The following is a 23583-nucleotide window of genomic DNA, read 5'->3' on the forward strand; positions in this document are numbered from 1 at the left end:
AGGAATGGGTAGAAGCAGCCCTGGCTGGAATGGGTAGAAGCAGCCCTGGCTGGAACGGGTAGAAGCAGCCCTGGCAGGAACGGGTAGAAGCAGCCCTGGCTGGAACGGGTAGAAGCAGCCCTGGCAGGAACGGGTAGAAGCAGCCCTGGCTGGAATGGGTAGAAGCAGCCCTGGCTGGAACGGGTAGAAGCAGCCCTGGCAGGAACGGGTAGAAGCAGCCCTGGCAGGAACGGGTAGAAGCAGCCCTGGCTGGAATGGGTAGAAGCAGCCCTGGCTGGAACGGGTAGAAGCAGCCCTGGCTGGAACGGGTAGAAGCAGCCATGGCTGGAACGGGTAGAAGCAGCCCTGGCAGGAACGGGTAGAAGCAGCCCTGGCTGGAACGGGTAGAAGCAGCCCTGGCTGGAACGGGCAGAAGCAGCCCTGGCAGGAACGGGTAGAAGCAGCCCTGGCTGGAACGGGTAGAAGCAGCCCTGGCTGGAACGGGCAGAAGCAGCCCTGGCAGGAATGGGTTCATGTTGTTAATCTGCAGATAATAAAACGTCACGCTGTCAAATGGTCTCTCCAGCAAATCTAAACATAACCCTACGATGATGTGATTTCTGAATCAGTATGTTTTATTTCAGTCCTTCCAAAGGTGTCTGAAAACTTTCTCAACTGCATCTTTCAGCTCAGACTTGGAAAGTGCAGTCTTCCAATACATCTTCCAATAAATACAAGATGTACACTATGTGGATTCATGTCTAGGTAATGCTTCCTAATTTGACTTGCGTCTTGACTATTTGATTTTACTAGAGGGTTATTCATTGCTGTCGTGAGGTACTAACAAGCACAGCACTTGGGTTTTCTAACACTGTGTCATTCCGCATGGTTAGAAAAAACACAGTTATTATTTGACATGAAGATTTTAAACACTCTGAAATGATAAGAAGCTTAACCTTAAAAATAATGACTGAGCTTGTCATTGCTGTTACAAAGCTGAAGGAGGTATGCAGGGGTTATTCCTGTGGTATTCACTCGCGAATTCATTAATTCATTATGAATTTGCGGACAGATTGCTTCTAGTTCCAGCTGTGCTTTTTTTTTTACACAAGGAAGCTATCTAGTTAACTCGCCTTATTAACTGTCTGACAGACAGTGTTTTTAGGCTGGGGCTGGAGATTAATGTACTGGATGTGAGAAGTCTAATCATCAGCAAAAAAAAAAAAAAACATGAACGATGAAGTCTTAACACTGAGAGACATTCCACAGCATGATAAACTTGAATAAGAGGCACTGATTCACATAGGTTAAATGACCTTGTAAGTTAGTAAATAGACTAATTACAAGGAGCAAATCAGCAACCATGCGGTGCCAGGAATGTGCTGGATGCGTGCTTTGTGTTAATCTGCCCCACAGCACAGTAGAAATTAGATACATTATTCAGATAGCAATGGAAAGGGTCTAAGTGATATTTACTTGGAATTGCCTGGGCTGGAAAGCTTGTTTTGCATATTCCTTTTAATCTCGGAGCCCCCCTCTTCTCAACCTCGTTCAACCTCATAGTTTACTTGACCTTGTTGTTATTTGAAGCTTTTTTCTCTGGTATTCAGAGTTGTGAAGATAGTGGAGCCCTTAGCTTATCCAATACATATGCGTAATTTACATTGGGGCATGGGTGGACATGTCCCCCTCACTTTTTCAACGACGGAGAAATGTCCGGCTCATATTGCAGCAGTACTGAGACTTTTATTCCTCAGTAATTTATTTGTATAATCACTAGTTAGTATAGCGTCTCCTTTAGGACCCAGCGGAAACGACAATCAACTGGGGCAGCGTTGGTGCGCAGTGCATTGTGGGTGATCTCAAGCAGAGGAGAAAGCCGAGGCCATTTGTAACGTTTTTGTTTTCTTTTCTCTTCATTGTGAAATTTATCAATCGTGATAGTCTCAATATTATAAAAACATATTTTCTATTTGAGCATTGGGTAATAGTACCCAGGTAGTATACGACCGTAAAGGTGGAAATCGGAATGAAATTAATGTTTATTTTTTATTTTATTCCTATATGCCCCAGCTATAGAAACTGTCCCCTCCACTTTAGAACCCAAAGTTACACCACTGATCCAATAACCACCGGAGTACAGTTTTTGTAACATAAGCACGTTAGAAAGCTTTAGAGCTGTCATCAACCACAGGGCCTTTCTAGCTTAAAAAAATAAACAAAAAAAAGAAATTGGCAAACAATATGGAAAATGTTAATAAAAGGCCCTGTTGACTAGTTTCTTGTTGCCATATTGCTGGGCTCACCTTGCTAGTTGACTGCACTGTAAGCAGTAGGTGGTAAAGCCATCTAATTAGTGTAAAGCAGTGTAAAAACACAATGATGGCAGATCAAGCAGGTGCATTCTAAGAAGGACGTAGTGTATGACAATCAGCCAGGACACACAGTCTAATTCTATCATCTGATGCAAAGCAGCTTTACACCAGGAGTGTTATTGAATTAATGTGCACAGCAGCGTGTCACTCAGCATGCTCACTTGGCAGTGGTTTTTGGCTTCACAAGCTGTAGTTGTGTCTGTTTATTCACCACGCTCTCTGTAGTTTATAAGAACTGATCGCGTGCCAGTTTGCATGCAAAATATGGGCATTGAAATCTACAATAACCTACTCTTCTTTTCTTTGGGTTCAAAAGTGGTCAAACACATCAGTAAATGTTATCTATACCAACCAAATTACACTAAATGTATTTATTTAACCGGGATAGAACCCTGGAGACATGCATCTCGTATCCAAGGGTGTCCTGGCAAGAGAAGGCGTCAATAAATAACATTATAAAAGCAGACACGTCATTCAAGCACGTCAAAAACACTTAAAAACAATCATAAAAACAGCGATGCAAAATAAAAGCATAACAATTGACATGATCCCGGTCATAGTCAGGATTAACAGGATTTGCATCCCTGGTCAGATTTTAAATACATATTTATGATTGATTTAAAAAGGTATTGTGAAAAGGCAGTATTTATGTTCGAAGGCGGTGGGTTACAAAGATGAGAAGCTTTATACACAAAGGCATGTTGGCCCATATTAGATCTCAATTTAGGGATTTTAAAAGTAGGCACATCATTTGATCTTTGTGCCTAGGTAGTTAAATGTCTCTAATAGAGACGTAAGGTAACTTGGAGCATTTTTAGTGAACACCTTCTAAACTAAACACAAAAATGACAGAGCCTTCTACTCTCCAGACTGAGCCACCCTAAGGTTTCATAGAGAGTTCAGTGGTGCTGCTTGTAATCTGCAGTCAGCTGAGCTCTTGCAGCACTATTATATATAGGAACTAACTTGAACTGTATACTTTGGGTCTTTCTTATTATTCAACGCTATATTAGATAGGGTTGACTTTCTCTTCAAGATCTATATAACCACCACTGTACCCATTCATCTACACAAATCAGCTGTATAATTAGAATTTGAGACATGATTCATCCCGGCACTCATTACATAGACCTGCCTATCTCTATAAAAGAACCAGAGGCCCAGTCAGACCACACAGTCATTTGACTTCTGTTGGGGTAAATAAATAAACCCTTGTTCCAGAAAACATGAAGATCCTTTGTTCTCCTCTGAGTATGTGTGTTCTGCTCTTGGGGAGCTTGGTTGCTCTTTCTTCATCTCTTCCAAGGAGGTCCAGCAAGTATGGGAACTCAAACAGGAGAGACTTTCATTTTGCACAGGTTGGTAAATTTCAAAGTCTATGCAAGTAGTTGTATTTCACTTGTCAAACATTTAGAAAACCTGACCTATCACAGCCAATGGTTATGGTACCAAATTGTATGGAACTCTTACGTGAACAGAGGTTATGTCAGATTATGTCATGGCTTGTAGAGTGACTCAAATAACTGCTACAATGTAACATGTAACATCTCCCAAACTGTACCAGTACTATTGACTTCATTAAGTTAGAAACAAAACACTATTTAAAATAACTCTGTCTTCAACTGGGGTTGGAATCAGGGAGTGGACTCAGTGGGGTTCAGGTGCATGGAATTGTTCGAAGGATCACGATGACACTTCTATGTGAGCCTGACATGTCTGTCTGGAAGCACGCCTCTGTCAGGAATGACGTTATGAGGGGATGGGAGAAGTGCCCCTGTCATGGTACTCTATGCACTGCAGCACACAAAGCCTAAAGACAGTTAGAACGCAATTAAACACTCAACGAAGGGCCAGGTGGCTATCCGTGCAAGACACCTCCGCTCTGGGGTTTTCACTGGCTGATATGAACTCATGACTGCTTACTGTACTGTAGGTCAGGTTTGACAGCACTGCGCTGTGAATACTTCAGGGCAAAAACGAACAAAAGCAGCATGCAGGTGATCTGCTTCATTGATAATTGTTCACTGCATGCAAAATTACTAGAATGAGTTTGAATGCCATCCCTGCAACGTGTAATGCATTTATCTGAAAGCAAAGACAGTTCTGATCGAAGGGTACTTTTTTTCACTCCAGTTTGCTGTTTGCTCTTTTTAACAATGTGTAGGAATATCTCTCGAAGTATTATGGCACGGAGGGGGCCCTCGTAGGCATGCTGGAAGCACCTGACAGCCCCCTGCCCCCGAAGCTCAGGGAGATGCAGTCGTTCTTCGGTCTCAGGGTCACAGGGAGGCTTGACCACAGTACAATGGAGATGATGCAGGCTCCTCGCTGTGGAGTCCCTGACGTGGAAAATTACCGCATCTTTCCTGGGACCCCCAAATGGAGACACCATACACTAACATACAGGTACCATCTGCAGCTGTGCTGTACTTGCTGTACTGTTTATATTGGCTGTCCTTTGTTTTATATGAAGGTATATCCACTGCTTGTAAACTGAACTGAACCGTCGTGTATCCACCCATCACATATCTACTCTGACTGTTTATACGTCATGATCAATCTCTTCAGCAACGTTCATTTATTATTGAACAGAGAAGATTAGTTCAGAGATTGTAGATCCCACCAAAGTTTCCGTACATTGTTGTATGTGATTCATGCGTAGCCATTGCTGGTAGTGTCTCATGAGCTGTTCAGTGTGTTGATATGTAAATAAATCCTGTTCGACTGCAGGGGGCATATCAACTTCAACCTCCATCTGGATCTCCTGCCTGTCACTCAGCAGTGAATGCACGCACCCACACGGCAGACGGCTACCCTGTCACAAGCATTAATACCCTGTATCTTTCTAAACAAGGGATTTATGGGAGCTCCATAATAAAAGCTGAATCTCAAAACAATAATTGTGTGTATATAGTAATTGTTAGAGCTGTGTATAATGGTATTTTAAACAGGATTAATTTATTCGATTTTTTACATATCCGCCCTTACTCTGGTCCCACCGCAGTCAGATCACTCTACTATATACTATAACTGTGTTCCATGGTACAGTAGGGCTTGTAGGTGTCTAACCGAAGTGACGCGTTAATGAAGCACACTTTCCCTGCTTCTGTTTAAAGAATAGTAAAGTATACATCTCATCTGAACCGCGCTGAGGTGGACCATGCGGTTGAGATGGCTCTGAGCGCGTGGAGCAGTGTTACTTCACTCAACTTTCAAAAGACCTTCAGCGGGGAGGCAGATATCAGGATCTCCTTTGAACTGGGAGGTATTTATTTCATTACTTTCTTTTACAACTTGATGTTTTGATTGTGTTGGGTTTCCAAACAGAGATTTATAGAACATAAAACATTCAATGTTTTAAAACTACTGCACTGCAAAACAAATGCCAGTGAATATCTCTAGCACTTGCAAAAATGTTTATTTAATCATTGATGGGTTAAAGCAAGAAATGCCCGGACTGATGTTGTGTTTTGCAAAAAAACGGTCATTATGTAACGTGTCATTTATAAAAAATGGCTTATATATCTATATCTATATCTATATCTATATCTATATCTATATCTATATCTATATCTCTCTCATTCATATATATTAAACATTTACTATATATTATTTTAGTACTACCCATTCCTGCACCACAAGCAAACTCAGAAGGTCATTAAGCATTATTATCTGATACAACGGTCATAAACTGCAAGATTATTGACCACAGGTCCAGTTAGGTGTCCCAAACCAAAGGTCAATTACAGGTTATGACTGCTTCAGAGGATAATAATGCTATTAACAAAAATGGCTCTGTGTATGAAGACAATTTTAAAATGGCTCTGTGTATGAAGACATTTTTAAAATAGCTCTGTATGAAGACATTTTTAAAATGGCTGTGTGTATGAAGACACTTTTAAAATGTGTATGGGTTATATTTCAAGATGAGTTTCAAGATGAGTTTCAAGATGAGTTTCAAGATTCGAATGTCCTGTTAGCTTTTAGAGGACCTGCCTGTGTTAAAATGAGCACTGGTTAGTTGTAATGTAGGTTTGTAATGTATCCTTGTGTTCTGTGTGCTTGTGCACAGCTCACGGAGACGCATACCCGTTCGATGGTCCAAGAGGCACACTGGCACATGCTTTTGCCCCTGCAGAAGGTCTCGGTGGAGATACTCACTTCGATGGAGATGAATCCTGGACCATGGGAACCAGTGGTAACTATTGCTATATTGGTTACTTCAAGCCGTTGTTAATAAATTGACTGCATTGTGCTTAGTTCAACACTGTGTTTTGAAGTGTTTTGACCTGAATACAGGAGCAGCACTCCAGCTCTGGTTGGCAGATTGTCTTTCAACATAGTCACATGTAATGCAGACGAGATGAAAAAAGCTTCTGTGTAGTTGTAAGAGCTACTGCCATCTAGTGAAAGGATAATGGTAACACTTTCCATGAAGTGTCTCTAATTACTGTGTATTTGCATAGTAGTTACTTAGTAAATACATGCGTACTTACACATAATTACAATGTTATTATGCATAGTTACAATGTATTTAATGTGTTAATCATGATATAAACCTAACCCTAACCCTAACTCTAACTCTTAGAGTTAGGTTTAGGGTGAAGGTTAAGGTTAGGGATAGGATTAGGGATAAGGTTATATCATGCAAAAAATGTACCTATGTAACTATGCATAATAACAATGTAATTATGTGTAAGTTCACATGTATTTACTAAGTAACTACTATGCAAATTGATTTAACAGAGCCGCTGGCTCACAGGAACTAAACATACAGCTGTGTTGAATACATGGCCACCTGTTCCTTCTTTGCTGTTTACATATGTCTATGATCAAAGCGAATCTGGCAACTACAACGCAAGAGGAAATCGCTGGAAATGTGTCAGTGACAGTTAGAAAGGTATATGCTTTTTTTTTTTTGAAAAGGTGGAAGTAGAGGAACTCAACGCTTTTTCATTTTGTCTTTATTGATCAGGTTTCAACTTGTTCACGGTAGCCGCTCATGAGTTAGGGCATGCCCTGGGCCTGGCACACTCCAGAGAGCCCTCGGCCTTGATGTACCCCACTTACAAATATCGGAACCCCAAGGGCTTCAAGCTGCCCACAGACGACGTGCGAGGCATTCAGTCTTTATACGGTGCGTTCATTGTCCATTCCTAAAACTGGATTCAACACAGCAGCGTTGTAATTGCCCAAGACACTCAGCTACACTATTAACACAAAGCTTTGTAGACATTTGATGGGCAACTACCTGTACAGCACGTGTACAGTCGCACTTGACATGTTAATAACTAGGTCAATCACACTTTGACCTGAATACTGTAGTGTGTTGGATAGTTCTATTAGGTCAGGTTTTTAATACTGTGTTGAGAAGCTTTCTACTCAGTTTGGATTGAGGTTATGATGCTTATAATAATTGAATGCATGTGTCTGTTGTGCAAACCACACTGAAAAGGCTGTTAAAAGCTTTTTGTGTGTATTCATTGGAAGGTATCCAGTTTTCTGAACCTCAGGGCTGGTTAGCACAATCAGTTGAAAAGAAATTGAAAAGAAGATTACTTGCCAGTACACCCGGCTGACAGACTCAGGAAACATGCAGCATTGTTATGTACTGCAAATACTGGGCAGGTGATGTCTGAAATGCAGACTTAATTTGAGGAATATCTGGTACCTGCTTATGAAGTCTGGGAGTGAAATGACATTGGCTACAAATACAATCTACTTCACCCAGTTTGGTATGACATGGGTTTACAACAAATTTCTAATTGCCACCAGTGGGTGTCATTTTATGGTAGTTAAGGAGGGACTATGCTAATATTTCGGTTGTCAGTCATAAAAGATAAGTTTACAAAGTGCATTGTAAAATTCTAGAAGAAGAAGAACGTTCCCTTCTGGGATCCAGCAGCTCTTGTAAATGTAGCTCTTATTAACCCCCTGATGTCTCTAATATACAGGTCACGCAACAACGAAGGTGCCTGAGAACCCTCACCCCCCAGCTGCCATCCCTCCACAGCCTCCAGCGCATCCCACCCACACCCCCCATACATGTGACCCCAGCTTGTCTTTCGATGCTGTCATGGTTGTGGGGAAAGAATTGCTCTTCTTTAAAGATGGGTAAGGACAGACTTTATTTCATTTTCAACTAAAACAAACAAGCCGTTTTAATACACATTGCTTATATCCTCACGTGCTGTGTCTTATTGAGAGTCGATGCATTTTGTTTAGCTGAAAAGACATTTTTTTATTTTCAGTAAAAGGAAAAACAACCATTTATAATAATTCTTTTGGTGAAATATATGGTTGTGAACTTGAAATAACACACAGCTCTTGTATGAAACAGCACTCAAAACAATGGGTTACTTGATGGATTTAAAATGTCTTCATATGATATCCCTGTGTCTCTGGGGCTGATTAACATAAAATGATTGCTATTTATACATAAACAGATAGCTTTGTCAGCATGTGAGGCAAAACACGTTTCAATAACATTATTAATCAAGCAAGTAGCGTACAAATGATATGTGTACAACAACCCTATACAGCACCTGGGCCCAAGGCCCGTGACATCATAGTCAGCAAGTGCTTATAATAAATATTTACATGCAAAATAACATTACCAAATATAATTATAACAATTACATACCTTAGCCATTGCACCTTGTACTTTTCAGTTTTGTCACACCTGTTGAAAGGCCTGCCTCTGTTCAATGACAGTAACTTACAGCGTTGGACACATGGAGAAACTATAATCAGGGGAAAGAATACAGACGACACCTGTCAATTTGAAAGTGTACTGAAAAACAAAAACGAAGTGCACCATGCTAAATGATATGGGACAAATAAGGACTGCTCTTAAACATTGCTTACCGCGAAATAAAACAGTAGACGTGCAGATGAATGGGCCAATGGTATTTCATTTGAGTAATGCGTTTTTTAAACTTTATGTTATAAAGAGTGAAGTGTAATGTTACCAAAACAAGTCATCCAGTACAGCTCAGTTCACGAATCTCTCATCCACAAAACAAGCTGACACCTCTGACACACTAGGAGATGCCTCACACACAATGTATTCAATTACAGGGTTATGTAAGTTTTCTAAAGATTAAATGAAACTAACAGAAACCTGTAATTATTGTCATTTCTATTTCTTCAGCTTGCTCTGGCGTAGACAGTCCCAGCTGAATGACGTCAGGCTGGGCTACCTCAGAAGCTCCTTTCCATATCTGTTGACAAGTGTGGATGCAGCTTATGATGTCCCAGAGAAAGGAACTGCCTATCTATTTAAAGGTATTACTAACAAAGTGTCATTTTGTAAGGGGTGCATGTTTCTAGCAATGTACACCCATTGACGTATGTTTTTTTTTTCTTCTTAGGCTCTCAATACTGGACTTCAAGAGGATTTCAGATGACAGGTAGCCCAAGATCAATCTCTGATTTTGGACTTCCAAGCCGCGTGAGACATGTGGATGCAGCCGTTTATCTGAAGGACATTAAAAAGACCCTTTTATTTGTCGATACTCAGTTTTATAGGTACGTGTCGTTTGTCTTATTTAGTTGCATGCGGACGGTAAGCAAGTCACGCTCAAAGCAGACCAAGCTTAACACCATTTCATTTACTAATTATTTTGAACATCTTTTCCCAGTTTCAATGAAGCCAAACTAAAGATGGATGAAGGCTATCCTAAAAACATTGAAGAAGAGTTCTCAGGAATCGGTGGTAAAGTAAATGCTGCTGTTGAAGTAAACGGTATGTATATTTCATTCAATGAAAACGATAAGCACTCGAGATGAATGACTTGAATAGCATCTCCCTGTGCATGAACATTTAAACCCTTCCTTAGGGAAGTTTAAAAAAGACCTGTTGGTAAACCATACTAGTGTGCAGTATATGCTAAAGCAGAGGATTTATCAAAACACAGCATTACTAGCAATTTCAACACGCTGACGATGTTAACAGATGCTGCACAGTGATCCTTAACTTCAATCAGCTGCACACTGGTACCCAGGAGGTATTGGTTTATATCACCAATGCCTTGCAAGACCATTTCCACTCCAGGATCGTCAGATAAAACGGGTCATACTTCAGAGTTTAAATGGGTTGAATTAACAGTTTAGACTGGGGTGGATAGTTCCATTCTGATACCAGCTGGTATGTCACAAGCGTTCTGCTTTATTCCCCCTTGTGCACGTCTTCATGTATTCATTACGCTCAGTCATTTCAGCTCCAGTTACTTATAGAGCATTTCTCAAGCTAGTCTGCAGGAGTGGGTGCAAGCTGGTTTGTAGTATGTCTGTCCTAGAGACCTTTTTCACTTGGGTAAGAATGAATGCTGGTGAATTTTACGTTCTTCATTGATGAACCCCTAATGAAATTAAAATAAATATTGTTTCACAGATAATTTCCCCATAATAATTTTTTCTCCAGATTATTTCTATTTCTCCTAAAAAAAGGATGCTCCTATAGACTTGTGCATCGTGCACAGATAATACACCATGACCATGCATTCTTCTCTCCTAGGGTTCCTTTACCTGTTTTCTGGATCCAATGCTTACAAGTATGACAGCGAACGAGATGAAGTCACGCGAGTTGTAAAAGCCAACTCCTGGCTCGGATGCTAGCTTTAAATTCCAATGCAATTCCCACATTAGGAGGGCACTGGCTGGACATTTTAACTTTACTTTTCTAGATAAAAAAAATAACAAGACCGAGACATTACAAACAAGGGTTTTTAACGTTTTGTGAAATACATTTTTTTTTAATTACATTTTTAATATTAATGACCCTTGGGGGGGGGGAAAGAGAAAAGCCTTTGTTTGTTTTCAGGAACAGTTTGTAACTAACACATTCCGGTTACCCATGTCATGCTTGTCTGTGGAATGAATCACAGTTTGTAACTAACACAATCTGGTTACCCATGTCATGCTTGGCTATGGGATGAACACTGATCTTCTGCATTTTGCAAACCTTAATAGAAAAAAAGATAATATTACATGGAACTGGAATAAAATGGTCTTTTCCTCATTAAAAAATTTACTTTAAGAAAACAGAAAAGGAATTGATCTATTTTTTTTTTTCTCTCAACTTATTGTACTGTGTCACCTAATTGCAAGATCTTTTTTCTCATCCAAACGAGGGTATGGTTTGGGTTTTTTCCTCATGCACATCTTTCCAGGGGAAGCTCTCAGATCTACAAAGTGGATATTTTCAGCTCTGTTCAACCTGCTAGAAAGATCACAACACAGACTTACAGATGCGTGTTTATACTATGAATGTATTGCTAAACATATGCAAAAGCAATTCTTTCATTTACTGTGTTCATGTTTTTATTTTATTTTTCTCTGTGGAAACGGAAAGAGTTGTAAACGAATATGGGTTCCCCCTAAATATTTGTTCCCCCAGGAACAAATATTCTGGAAATATTTGTTTCCACCAGCGAACATTTGTTCCCCCCTACATGCATGTTTGTTATTTGTATGTAAATGATGCAGGTATAATGCTGGTAAATGTGAGCAATGCTTGCAGGCTGTTCTATTGTTGTAGGTGAGACTGGACCTGTCAGAGGGGACTGGATGGTACAAGTTTAGGGTTAGTGTTGGGGAAAGTGGTCTTAAAATTAAGGTTTCAGTTGAAAGTGCATGGATATAGACTTATATGCAAAGAAAGATTACTTAGTTACAAAAACATAAGAGGGTACAAATATTTGGAAGGGGAGCCAATATTCCAGAATATTTGTTCCCAGTAGGAACGAATATTCATTTCTGGGGAAATAAATATTTGGGGCAAACATATATTCTCTAACACCGTGTTAAATATAAATTAAATAAAAATGTACGGCTCAGGAATGCTCTTCTTCATTGGTGTGGCGTGGTCATGACAGATACGTCGTTAACTCTTGCATGGCTGGTCACAGCTGACATTGGAAACATGGGTCTGTATTTTCGACTCTGGCCAGCTCGTAGGCAGGTGTCCCACTCCTTGACATGTGTGTGAAGTGGACAGTATGCCCACAGTGGCAATATCGGTCAGGCCCAAGGAGTTGTGACCCAAAATGTCAAAACTGACCTTTACTGGGCAGGATGTCATGCATTCCATTGTGTTGGAGCTGTTCTTGTTGCGTTGTCGTAATAATACCCTCTACGAGGCTGCTGACAGCCTCTACAGAAGTTACTCAAAAACACAGGTAATATCAAATACACTGTGGCTCTGAATCTGTAGGCTCAGAATCTGTGACAGCAGTGCAGTGTTACACCGATACGCATAATAGTGTAAATAATTCACAATAATTGCCACCTCAAGCTTTCAACACCTCCATTGAGAAACATTGCTGTAAACAGAAACAATTATAATTGATAAATTACATGCACATTCTTCAGAGATTAGCTGTGAATATATGGGAATTGTGTAACGTTTCACAGAAATTCCTTATGGTCCTCCATATATCCCCATATAAATGTTTTTGTTTATATGTCGTAATGCTAGGAATATAACACACTCCACTTTCGATAGATTGGTAAAATGTATGTATGTTATGTACAGGTTGCAGGTTATATATACTTGGGGCGCAGTATAATTGAGTTCTATTATTCTATATAGTGTACGTTAGTGTGGTAGGATAGGATACAAGAGAAAGATATAATGATGGTGCTACTCGTGTCTTACATAGGGTCTGTTAATTATACCTTTCAAATGATATTCCATTTGTGAAATAACCAGTGGTCTAGTCGAGCTGGAACGTGCCGGAACGACGTTTTCTATCGGCAGCAGTGCTGTAGTCAAGCAGAAACACGCATAACAGGCAAGCTAAGTCACATGACTCACATCTCCCGCACAACTGTCTGCTTCAGTCAGTAGTCCTCATGATGCAATGAAAAGAGCATTAGGAACATCTTCTATTACGAATTACTGTAGACACAAACACAAACTAAGCCACAGACACACAGACAGGTAAATAAAGTAAAGCATTCTGCCAAGATGGAGAAAGACACGAAAAGAAAAGCACAAGAATAAAACACAGGGGGGCAAACCTTGTATTAGATTTTGGAATTGCTATTTGCTAAGAGCTGGGAGCAGTTTTTCTGTTGCTCCTGATTATCAAGGCTTACAGAAAAGAAAATGTTGCCAGTAACTGCATCATGTAATGTGCTGCATGCCTTTTCTTAGCTGGACTGGCTGCATTGGACATATAAATACATGCGTGCTTACACATAGTTACAATGTTATTATGCATAGTTACAATGTACTTCATGTGTCAATCTTTTTGCACAATGTATATGTAAGTACACAATTGTATCAGAAAAGGGTTAGGGTTAGGGTTAGGGTTAGTACTATGCATGATAACATTGTAATTGTGTGTAAGTACACATGTATTAATAAGTAACTACCATGTAAACACACAGTAATTAGAGACGCAGTGTAAAGTGTTACCCACTGCAGTGATTGGTGATTTGGTGGGCTTTGTTAGAACGTCCAAGGTTATTTCGCCTGCAACCCAAATCATTCACACATGATGAAATTGCCCTTGCAATGAATTCATTTGTGTTTGTCAAGTTGTGGTATTATTAACTTGCATGTCAATCTAGCTTAATGCTTTTTCATATTTGCTAATAACCAGTATTTACCACTTTGAGTTTCAAAACGGTGCATTCTTCTCAATTAGAGTCTCCACTAAGCCAAACAAGACATCTGATTTTGTAATATATATTGTGCTCAAACCATCCACCTTTGTTTGTCACAAAAACAAACACAGAAGAGTTTCACACAATAACCAAGAGGATTTTTTCCCCCATTGACCCAACATAACCACTCCTTAATTTCATGTTTTCTGTTGAGGCTTTCATGGTTTCAGGTGAACTGAGTCATGACATTACAAGTGGTAAGTTATAAGCAGGGCTGCTGTAGATGGAAGCCCTGGAATTGGAAAACCACCCGTATTCACTCCCTCAGTGTTACCTGCAAAGATGCAGCAGCTATGGGCTTGTGCTGCTTTCTTCCTGCTGTGTTTGGTCTCTTCTAGTGCTGTGTCAAAAACTAAACAGGAAAACACAAAGGGAGATTCAAAGGATGCTGGCCAGAGTGACCTAAGCTTGGCAACAGTAAGTGCATTGTAACTCATTGGAATCTGGCAGTGTTCACAGATATGCTTAGTATTCATTACCTCTCCTTTAAAATGGAGTCATTAACATACCATGCCAATTACATTTACAAAGGCTTCTGCTTGTCAGGAAGGCTTATAAAAGTAGCACAACAAAACTACATTTGTAAACTACTGATGTTTCTATTTTTCGTTTACTCGTTTTTATTAAATTGGATAGATTCTCAATGAATTAGCAAGTTTTCAGAGAAGGTAGAACTACAGTGTTCAAAAATGAAGGTTGATAATGAAGAAGAAATATTAAAAAAATAAAATAAAAATAAAAATAAAAATAATGCACACAAAAAGTTTAAATGATTAAAAAAATTATTTATTTCAGGACGTTTCGGGCAAAAGCGGCTCCAATGTTCCGAGTTTGAAGATAAGCTTGCGTTCTCTCGGTTTGGGTTGATCTTCAAACTTGGAACTTTGGAGCTTCTTGGAATGAACATTCTATTCTGACATCATCTTAACATCATCCTCAGAATTTTTGAAAATCAACAAGTTTACTGCACTGTGTTACTTTTCTTTCTACACAGCTGAAGAAGGGCTTTTGCCCGAAACCTCCTGAAATAAATGATTTTTTAATCATTTAAACTTTTTGTGTACATTATTTTTATTTTTATTTTATTTTATTTTTTAATGTTTTTTTTCTTATCAACCTATATATATATATATATATATGTGTGTGTGTGTATATATATATATATATATATATATATATATATATATATATATATATATATATATATATGTAAGTTCATATTATATTCGTTTTGTTCATATGCAGCGTCACATTCCTAACTTGTCAAGTACACATTTCATAAGCTCAGTTGTTACCTCAGCTGCACAGCCTACATAATAAGTACAATAAGCAGGGATTTGTAAAAGGCTTGAGTGCTTGTTAATTTCTCTTCCTGGAGGGTGGAATCTTTCTGGGAATTACACAGATCCCCTATGCATTAGCTGCAACTTAAAGCCAAAAGGACACTGTTACTATTCTACCAGTGAACGCTTACAAGCAGCATTTGATTGATTGTGTACAAAAGGAAATTCAGCCCAAAGAAAATAGATCTAGTTGACAAATAAAAAAATAAAGACAACATAACAGATTTACGATGAGTGAAAGAGTGAAAGAGCAGAGGTGTCAGAAGTATGTGATGCACTGTGACTAACTGGATCACTGTTAAAGCCAGTACACCGTCCGGAATTGATGGATTCTTAAGAGTGAAAGAAAACATCATACCTGTTTGAAGTTAAAGATTGTCAGTCCTTCTCTAGGAATACCTTGAGCAATTCTACGACCTGGAAGATGAATCAGCTGGTCGCCCCAAGAGGAGCAGTGACTCCATCCGATCGAAGCTGAAAGAAATGCAAAGGTTTTTCAGACTCAATGAGACAGGGAGTTTAGACAATGAAACCATTGAAGTGATGAAGACACCTCGCTGTGGGATTCCTGACGTGCACAACTACAGCCCAAACGGTCAACAAGCCAAGTGGCACAAGAACGTCATCTCTTACAGGTAAAACCACTGTACCTTCATGGGATCATTTACCAAAGGGGAAAAGACTTGACAAAGCATGGTTTAAACTAACTGTAAATGTTTAATATCAAATCTTAATTTAAGCTTAACTAATGTTACCCTAGGACCTCATGGACACTAGGACAGCTTGGGACAGTTCAGGCTTTTCAGCTCACACCCCAATGCATTCTGGTACGTTGTACCTGTCTCAGATCAAGTGTACCAGAATGCACTGCGATGTGAGTAGTCCGAACTGTCCCAAAATCTTGGATCCGTTCAATTGATCTAAATGTGGCAGAATGAAATACAGCTGTTAATTAAATTGACTTTTCCTGGCGATTGATGTATTTTTAAAGACAGAAATCCACACACGAGACTAAAGTGCATTGTTGGACGAATGATTTTAACAGACAGTGTTTATATCTGCCGCTGTTTAGATCCATTGAAAGGAGCACCTTGTGTCACATACATTCAGCAAGACTTTTATTAATAAGTTCCACCTTCTTTATAATAGACTGATAACAAAAAAAAGAAAAAGACAAAAACACCCAGACTGCAGCACTGCAGCAATGTAACACATAGCACCCACACCCTTTCTGTGTCAGGATGCAGTTGCACCTCGCGATAGGTCAGAAATATCTTGAAACACTGGAATCAGATCCTGTTAAAGAATCTAATATACATACAGACAGCATCCCTCTCGCCAACCCAGTGGTCATTGGAAGCTGTACACATGACTTGTCTGCCTCAGTCTCTTGCTGTGTTCCTGTGTCACAGCATTGGAAGCTGTACACATGACTTGTCTGCCTCAGTCTCTTGCTGTGTTCCTGTGTCACAGCATTGGAAGCTGTACACATGACTTGTCTGCCTCAGTCTCTTGCTGTGTTCCTGTGTCACAGCATTGGAAGCTATACACGTGACTTGCCTGCCTCAGCGGTGGATCATCTTATCGACTCTGCACTGAAAGTTTGGAGTTCTGCGAGTCCGCTGTCGTTTGTCAGGTCATATTCTCAGAATGCAGACATTAGGGTTCAGTTCAGCACCTACGGTATGTATTGATAACAAGATTACACTTTGAAACAAGTGTCTGTAATTCAGATATAATTATGTAAGAACTTGTGCATTTCCAATTTAGGATACATTCAATACTTAATCAGGTGGATTATCAAGGACTGTGTTCTACATACCTGTCAAGGTCCCAGGACAGTTGATCAGGAGATTTTGTGTAACGGATAGTGTTAAGCGAGTAACGAGGCATGGGGGGAGGGTGCAGGAGGGGGTTTAACCCCCTGGCTCAGAGATGCATTCTGGTGTCTTTTGAGATGAAAATTGGCAACCTTGATTGCTAATGATGATGGTGTTGAATTATGGCTGTGTTCTGTGGTGAATGGTATATGCCCAAGTGGCAGACTTGCAGTCTCTCAAGACTCTGTCACTGATGTTGGAATCATAACTGCGGGTCCCAATATTAAGAGGGTCCCAGCCGGGAGATTTGTCCTGACCGGGAGATGGGTCCTGGTCAAAACGGGAGACTTGACAGGTATGGTTCTATAAGAACAGAAGAAAGGTTTGGGCCATCATGGCTCGTCCCTTGTTAGCACTCCATTCTCCCCTACTGGGGGATGTCTTTTAAAAGCACATTGTGCAAGTTTGCCATCTATTGACAAACAATTTGTGTTAAGGCCCTAACAATTTGTGTTTTGCGATAACTGCAGCCTGATTTATTACACATCGAGACAAGGGTTACTACGAATTCCAATATAAAACAAAATGAACAAAAATCAAAATGATTTATTGCATCATTGAAAGAGCTCCCCAGTTTCCCATTGTCACTCTGTTGTGTCTGTGACAGCTCACGGAGACTTCTTTCCCTTCGATGGGCCGGGGGGTACTCTGGCTCATGCCTATGGTCCTGGGGAAGGAATCGGAGGGGATGCTCACTTTGACGATGACGAAACCTGGTCAGCTGGGTTCCAAGGTATTTTGTTTTATGATAGTAACCCTTTTTTTCTCAATGCAATTTAATTTGTTGCAGATTATTTTGTTGTTGTTTTTATTTTGCCTTTACAGCCACATTGGGATAGACTCTCAAAGCTATTTACTATGAAAACTACCCTGAAAGAAAAAAAAATGCAAACTTTTTTTTTTTTTAAATTCATTTCAGGATTCAACCTTTACCTTGTCGCAGCGCATGAGTTTGGTCATGCTCTGGGATTAAGTCATTCGCGATACAAAGAATCTCTGATGTACCCAACATATAGAAAACGCAACACAGCAGGAAATATCCTCTCCAGTGAAGATGTTGCTAAAATACAAGCTTTGTACGGTAGGAATGCAAGATAAATAAGCTGCGATCCCAAATAACTAGCCAGTTATATACAGTATTTAGCCCGTTTTCAGTTATTGAAATCACAGGTTTTTGTTCGACTGACTTCATGTCATGTACAATGTAAAAAATAGGAAACTTATAAACAGACTGCTGAATAAAAAACCCTTCTATCAGAAACTAAATAAATAATGAAATCATATTTGGTTTTGCTTTTATTTGCATTAAGTGCAAGTATTTTATTATGAAATGTTTGGTAACTCTTTGTTTTGTCTATAACTACCCTGCATTTACATTGTAGTAACACATTTATGGTTGTGCAGTTACAATGCAGCAGCACGTTTAATTGCAAAATTAAACATTTTGGCTGTTGCTAGTTTTTTTTGTTACACATGTGTTAGTGTATTTATAGCGTAATTAATATGTAATAACACATGCAATTACATACACTAGGACCTAGAAGAAATCTACTATACGATTTCTCAGGATATGGCATGACGTCATTATTTTATCCCTGGAGGCTGAAATTTGATGTTCCACAAACGAGGAAGGAAAAATGTGACCCTGATCTGTCTTTTGATGCCGTGACTACACTGGGGCGGGATGTACTACTTTTGAAAGACAGGTAAAAAACAAAAAAGCAACTCTTAAATGTTTGTTGCGACTGCTTATTTTATTCAGAGATTCTGATGCTTCTTCCTGCTATTAAGGCACTTGCAAAGGACTTTGTTTTCATTGCTTCAGGGCACACTGTGCTTTCATTCACGCAGTGTATTGTGCAACACAGTTACTGACAATAGCTGTCTGCTTGCGGGGGTGCACAATAGTTATCAGTCAGTGCTTTTACAAAGACACAATAACACACACATACAAAAAATCAGCATTCTCCGGTAGGAACAATAGTTAAAATGTACTGTACATTTTATTAAGTGGGGGTAAAATAAATTCAAGGAAATATTCTTTCCTTATTCACTCAAATAGTCACTAATCTATGATTAACTACACAGTGGAACATGGCAACAGCTCTATTACAAGCAATATTCATATCTACGTTCAACTTGAATTTTTTTTGTTTGTTAACCCTTTGTCGACTGCACAATATGCATGCACAGAGCAGACGGAATGGGGTGCAAATGCACCCCACATACTGTACTGAACATAAACAGGGTTTGCAATCTGTTTGGTATCAAAATAACAGTACATTTGATCAGGATAGCACAGGATTTTCAAAGATTTTTGATATATGTTCATTTTAAACATGCAGGGGTGTATTTGCACCCCTTTTGCTGCTGACAAAGAATTAATGCATTTTGATATATTTGTATGTATGTATGTATGTATGTATGTATTTATGTATGTATGTATGTATGTATTATTATTATTATTATTATTATTATTATTATTATTATTATTATTATTATTATTATTATTTTAGGTACCTATGGATTAGACACGGACAGCTTCCTGATATAAAAGAAGGACCCATCAATAACTTCATGCCAAGAATGTATTCAGACATCGATGCTGCATACTCACTACCCAGGAGAAAGTTTGCTTATCTTTTTAAAGGTAAGTGAACCTATGTGTCTGTTCAGTTGAAGTAAATGCACCATCCAGTCTCTAAGTTAAAGCACTAAAGTGATGTTTCTGTGTGTTCCATTAGGATCTAAGTATTGGACTGTCAAAGGTCCTGAAATGAAAGGGGGCCCCAAGTCCATCTACAAACTGGGATTCCCACATCAAGTGAAGCAAATAGACGCTGCTGTTCATATAAATGAAACAGGGAATACTTTATTCTTCATCAGAGACTTGTACTGGAGGTAAGTGCACTTCACAGCACATTATTTATAAATCATGTATGAAAAGTCAGCCAGTGTCAGTTATGGATCTGTAGGAATTTCAGTACATCTTACCCTGTGTGTAGATGTCATCCCACACATTGCTTCATGTTTAATAGTAGTTACTGAGTATGATCATTTCTGTGATTTATAGTAAGTTAATGCTTCATGTTAACACAGCATATTAACTTATAGTACAAAACAGTTCACCCTGAAGCCTGGAACACAGTAACTGTTCTTTAGTTTAGTGTGACATGGGGTGTGCACAAAGCCAAAACCTGCTGTCTAAATCCGATCAAGATAGAGCTTTAACCTATTGCTGAGTCCGTGTTTGAGGGCACACTTCAGCCAGTTTTATAACTGGATGATCGATCCACCTTGGAGAAAGAGAAAGCCCTGAACTATTAAATTCATTTGAAAATACCTTTTATGTTGATGTTGGTGGAACATGCAGTGGCAGCACACACAGCATCGTAATGTAAATTATTTGCATGTTTTTTTTAAGTTACAATGAAACTGCCAGAGCCATGGAGGAGTTTTATCCCCGAAACATCACTGATGACTTTCCAGGGATAAGCACCAAAACAGATGCGGCTGTGGAGAAAAATGGCAAGTGTCGATTTTGTTTTGCTATCTGAGCAGTTGCTACATCTGATATTTAACATATTACAAGTTTGCTGCACTTGAATAAGTGTGCGAGTGCACTAACTCTCTCAATAGTCATTCACTGTTCCACTTCACACACCTGGATTACACTGTGTAACAGACTGTTTTGTGAAGCGCAGCAGAGTATCTTTATTATTTGAAATAATAAAGATATGCTTCAAAAATAAAATGCTTCTGTTTCTGTTCTTTTCTTTCACATTAAAATAAGACATACTGTTGTCTTCTCTAGGATTCCTTTATTTCTTCTCTGGATCAGAAGTGTACAAGTATGACTACAAGCAGAAGAAAGTGTCTGGAACTGAGAAGGCAAATACTTGGCTGGGATGCTGAGACAAGAAGATTTAAAGTAGTTATATGAGAGAAGCTTTTTATAGGGCTTTCAGATTGTACATTAAGAATTGTATAGCTGTACACTAGACATCAGGTACAAATACAATATATTTGCTGCTTTTAGAGAGTTACATCTATATGTTTTTATACCTATACTAGAATCCATACCTTCACTTCCAGCAGTCTGCTGAACTTTCATATATCACTGTATATCTAAATAATTCCAGGAGTTTAATTGTGTTTATTCCTTAAGAAATGCAGACAATATTAAATATTTTAAAATACCAACCATGAGAAGTGTATTGGCAGGGAATCTTTGGTTTTTGCTGCCCCTCTGACAGAACTCAGGTCCACAGTGTCACTTTTTCATGGTAAGAGATTGCACAGAACTCAGGTCCACAGTGTCACTTTCTCATGATAAGAGATTGCACAGAACTCAGATCCACAGTGTCACTTTCTCATGGTAAGAGATTGCACAGAACTCAGATCCACAGTGTCACTTTCTCATGGTAAGAGATTGCACAGAATTTAGATCTACAGTGTCACTTTCTCATGGTAAGAGATTGCACAGAACTCAGATCCACAGTGTCACTTTCTCATGGTAAGAGATTGCACAGAACTCAGATCCACAGTGTCACTTTCTCATGATAAGAGATTGCACAGAACTCAGATCCACAGTGTCACTTTCTCATGATAAGAGATTGCACAGAACTCAGATCCACAGTGTCACTTTCTCATGGTAAGAGATTGCACAGAACTCAGATCCACAGTGTCACTTTCTCATGGTAAGAGATTACTGTTTGATCATTTGAAGCAGCCTTGCGATTGCATGTGATGTGAAATGAATACAATGACACATGGATTGTGAAGCTGTGTGCATACTGTATGTTACTGTAACTGGCTCCTGCCTGCCTCCATCCTGCGACTCCTTTGTAAACAAGCTGATTGGAGCTCATGTGACTTTTCCAGCAAACACATTTTAAAATAAATAAATAAATTGATAAAGAACGACTCACACTCTTCACTAAAAGAAAACAATCCGATGCACTTAAAAGTTTATTATTTCATTTTTGATTAAAAAAATATTTTATATCCACCCGGATTGTGCAGACACGTTTCAGCAAACTGCCTTCCTCAGTATAAGGAATCTCAGAACACAGCATCACATATATGGTTTCCACTTCATTAACAATTAACAGTTAAGAGATCAGTTCACCTGTATCCAGTGATTTAAAACACATGGTGTACATTGCAAAACACTCAAGAAATAATTAAACAATTAAAAACAATTAGCATCAATTCAAAAAAGTATCAGTTCAAAAAAAGTGTCAGTTCAAAAAAGAATAAATTCAAAAAAGTTACATGAAGCTGGGGTGTCAGAGAACATGCTACTGGAGGGCTTCCACTGTGATAACCTTATCCAACCTCCAATCTGTGTGAATGGAAACACAGTTATTACTTCATCAAGGCACAGCACCAGAGCATGTTCTCCTAATCCGCGTGTGTGTAGCCACCGGTGTAGCACTATCCCGGAATACAGTCGATGCTGATTTTAGGGTTGATGTCAGCTCAAAGCCCACATGAATCATCTGCTAAGAATCCTGCCGACATGCTCATCTCTATAAAGCCAAAGGGGGAATCACATTATTGAATCTAGATATTATCTTCAAGTATTGCTCATCCTTGTTAGACAGGTCTTCCAGTCCTGGGTTTGTCAATTACACATGATGTTTCTCTGTACTTGTTGATTATGCTACCTTGAAAATCGAGTGTTGCGAGCTATTTCACTCAATGTTTTTCCTTATGCAAGTCAAGGTTGTTATTACTGTAGAAAACACTAGTGGAGGTACCTGTGAGACGTGAACATCCCTTTTTATTACAGTATTGTAAATGTTTATATGATGGTACTTGCTTTCTCAGTGTGGCACCAGAAAGGATGCCTCAATATTCACTGTTCTATTAAAATCTGACCTCCAAATGTTTATCAGCATTTTAAGATGAATTGTAAAAAATATAGTCCTTTCTGTAAATAGGAATAAAACATTTGCACCTTTCATATGTTTTTCTTTTAATATTCTGACATATAATTTAACAATAAATAGCTATTATGAAATACCTTGAAACCACAGCTTATTGCAGTGTTTAGTTAAGAAATAAAAAATAAATAAAAGAAAAACATTTCAGAAAGTGGCATTTGAAACAAACAGCCTGTGAGACAAAAGACATGTGCTTTATCCAGTTAGCTGCGATGGGAGAACGAAGATAGTTACGCGTTTTATGATGCTAAGTGTAACAGGCAGTGTTGTATGATGCACTGCTGTTGTGGATTCTGCTATATGTTGGTATGAGGTTCAGAGGTGTATATTCTAGTCACTAATACAGACCAGCCTGGCTCATTTGCATGGTGGTTAAGAG

General features: G+C 39.1%; 2 protein-coding genes across 2 annotated transcripts; both read left to right on the forward strand.

Annotated features, from left to right (window-relative positions):
- The first annotated feature begins 3326 nt into the window (after positions 1–3326).
- On the forward strand, positions 3327–13770 carry LOC131737681 (matrix metalloproteinase-20-like). Its single transcript, XM_059028094.1, has 10 exons — positions 3327–3712; positions 4519–4760; positions 5471–5619; positions 6427–6552; positions 7330–7491; positions 8309–8468; positions 9508–9641; positions 9728–9884; positions 9998–10101; positions 10873–13770. Exons 1-10 carry the CDS (start codon positions 3581–3583, stop codon positions 10971–10973), a joined length of 1467 nt encoding a protein of 488 aa, XP_058884077.1. The 5' UTR covers positions 3327–3580; the 3' UTR covers positions 10974–13770.
- Positions 13771–13882: 112 nt separating this feature from the next.
- Positions 13883–23213, forward strand: LOC117406324 (matrix metalloproteinase-20-like). Its single transcript, XM_034922700.2, has 10 exons — positions 13883–14447; positions 15767–16008; positions 16908–17056; positions 17861–17986; positions 18173–18334; positions 18788–18959; positions 19770–19903; positions 19998–20154; positions 20678–20781; positions 21068–23213. Exons 1-10 carry the CDS (start codon positions 14313–14315, stop codon positions 21166–21168), a joined length of 1482 nt encoding a protein of 493 aa, XP_034778591.2. The 5' UTR covers positions 13883–14312; the 3' UTR covers positions 21169–23213.
- Positions 23214–23583: the final 370 nt, after the last annotated feature.

The sequence above is a fragment of the Acipenser ruthenus genome, chromosome 8, assembly GCF_902713425.1.
Source record: "Acipenser ruthenus chromosome 8, fAciRut3.2 maternal haplotype, whole genome shotgun sequence".
NCBI classification, from domain to species: Eukaryota; Metazoa; Chordata; class Actinopteri; order Acipenseriformes; family Acipenseridae; genus Acipenser; species Acipenser ruthenus.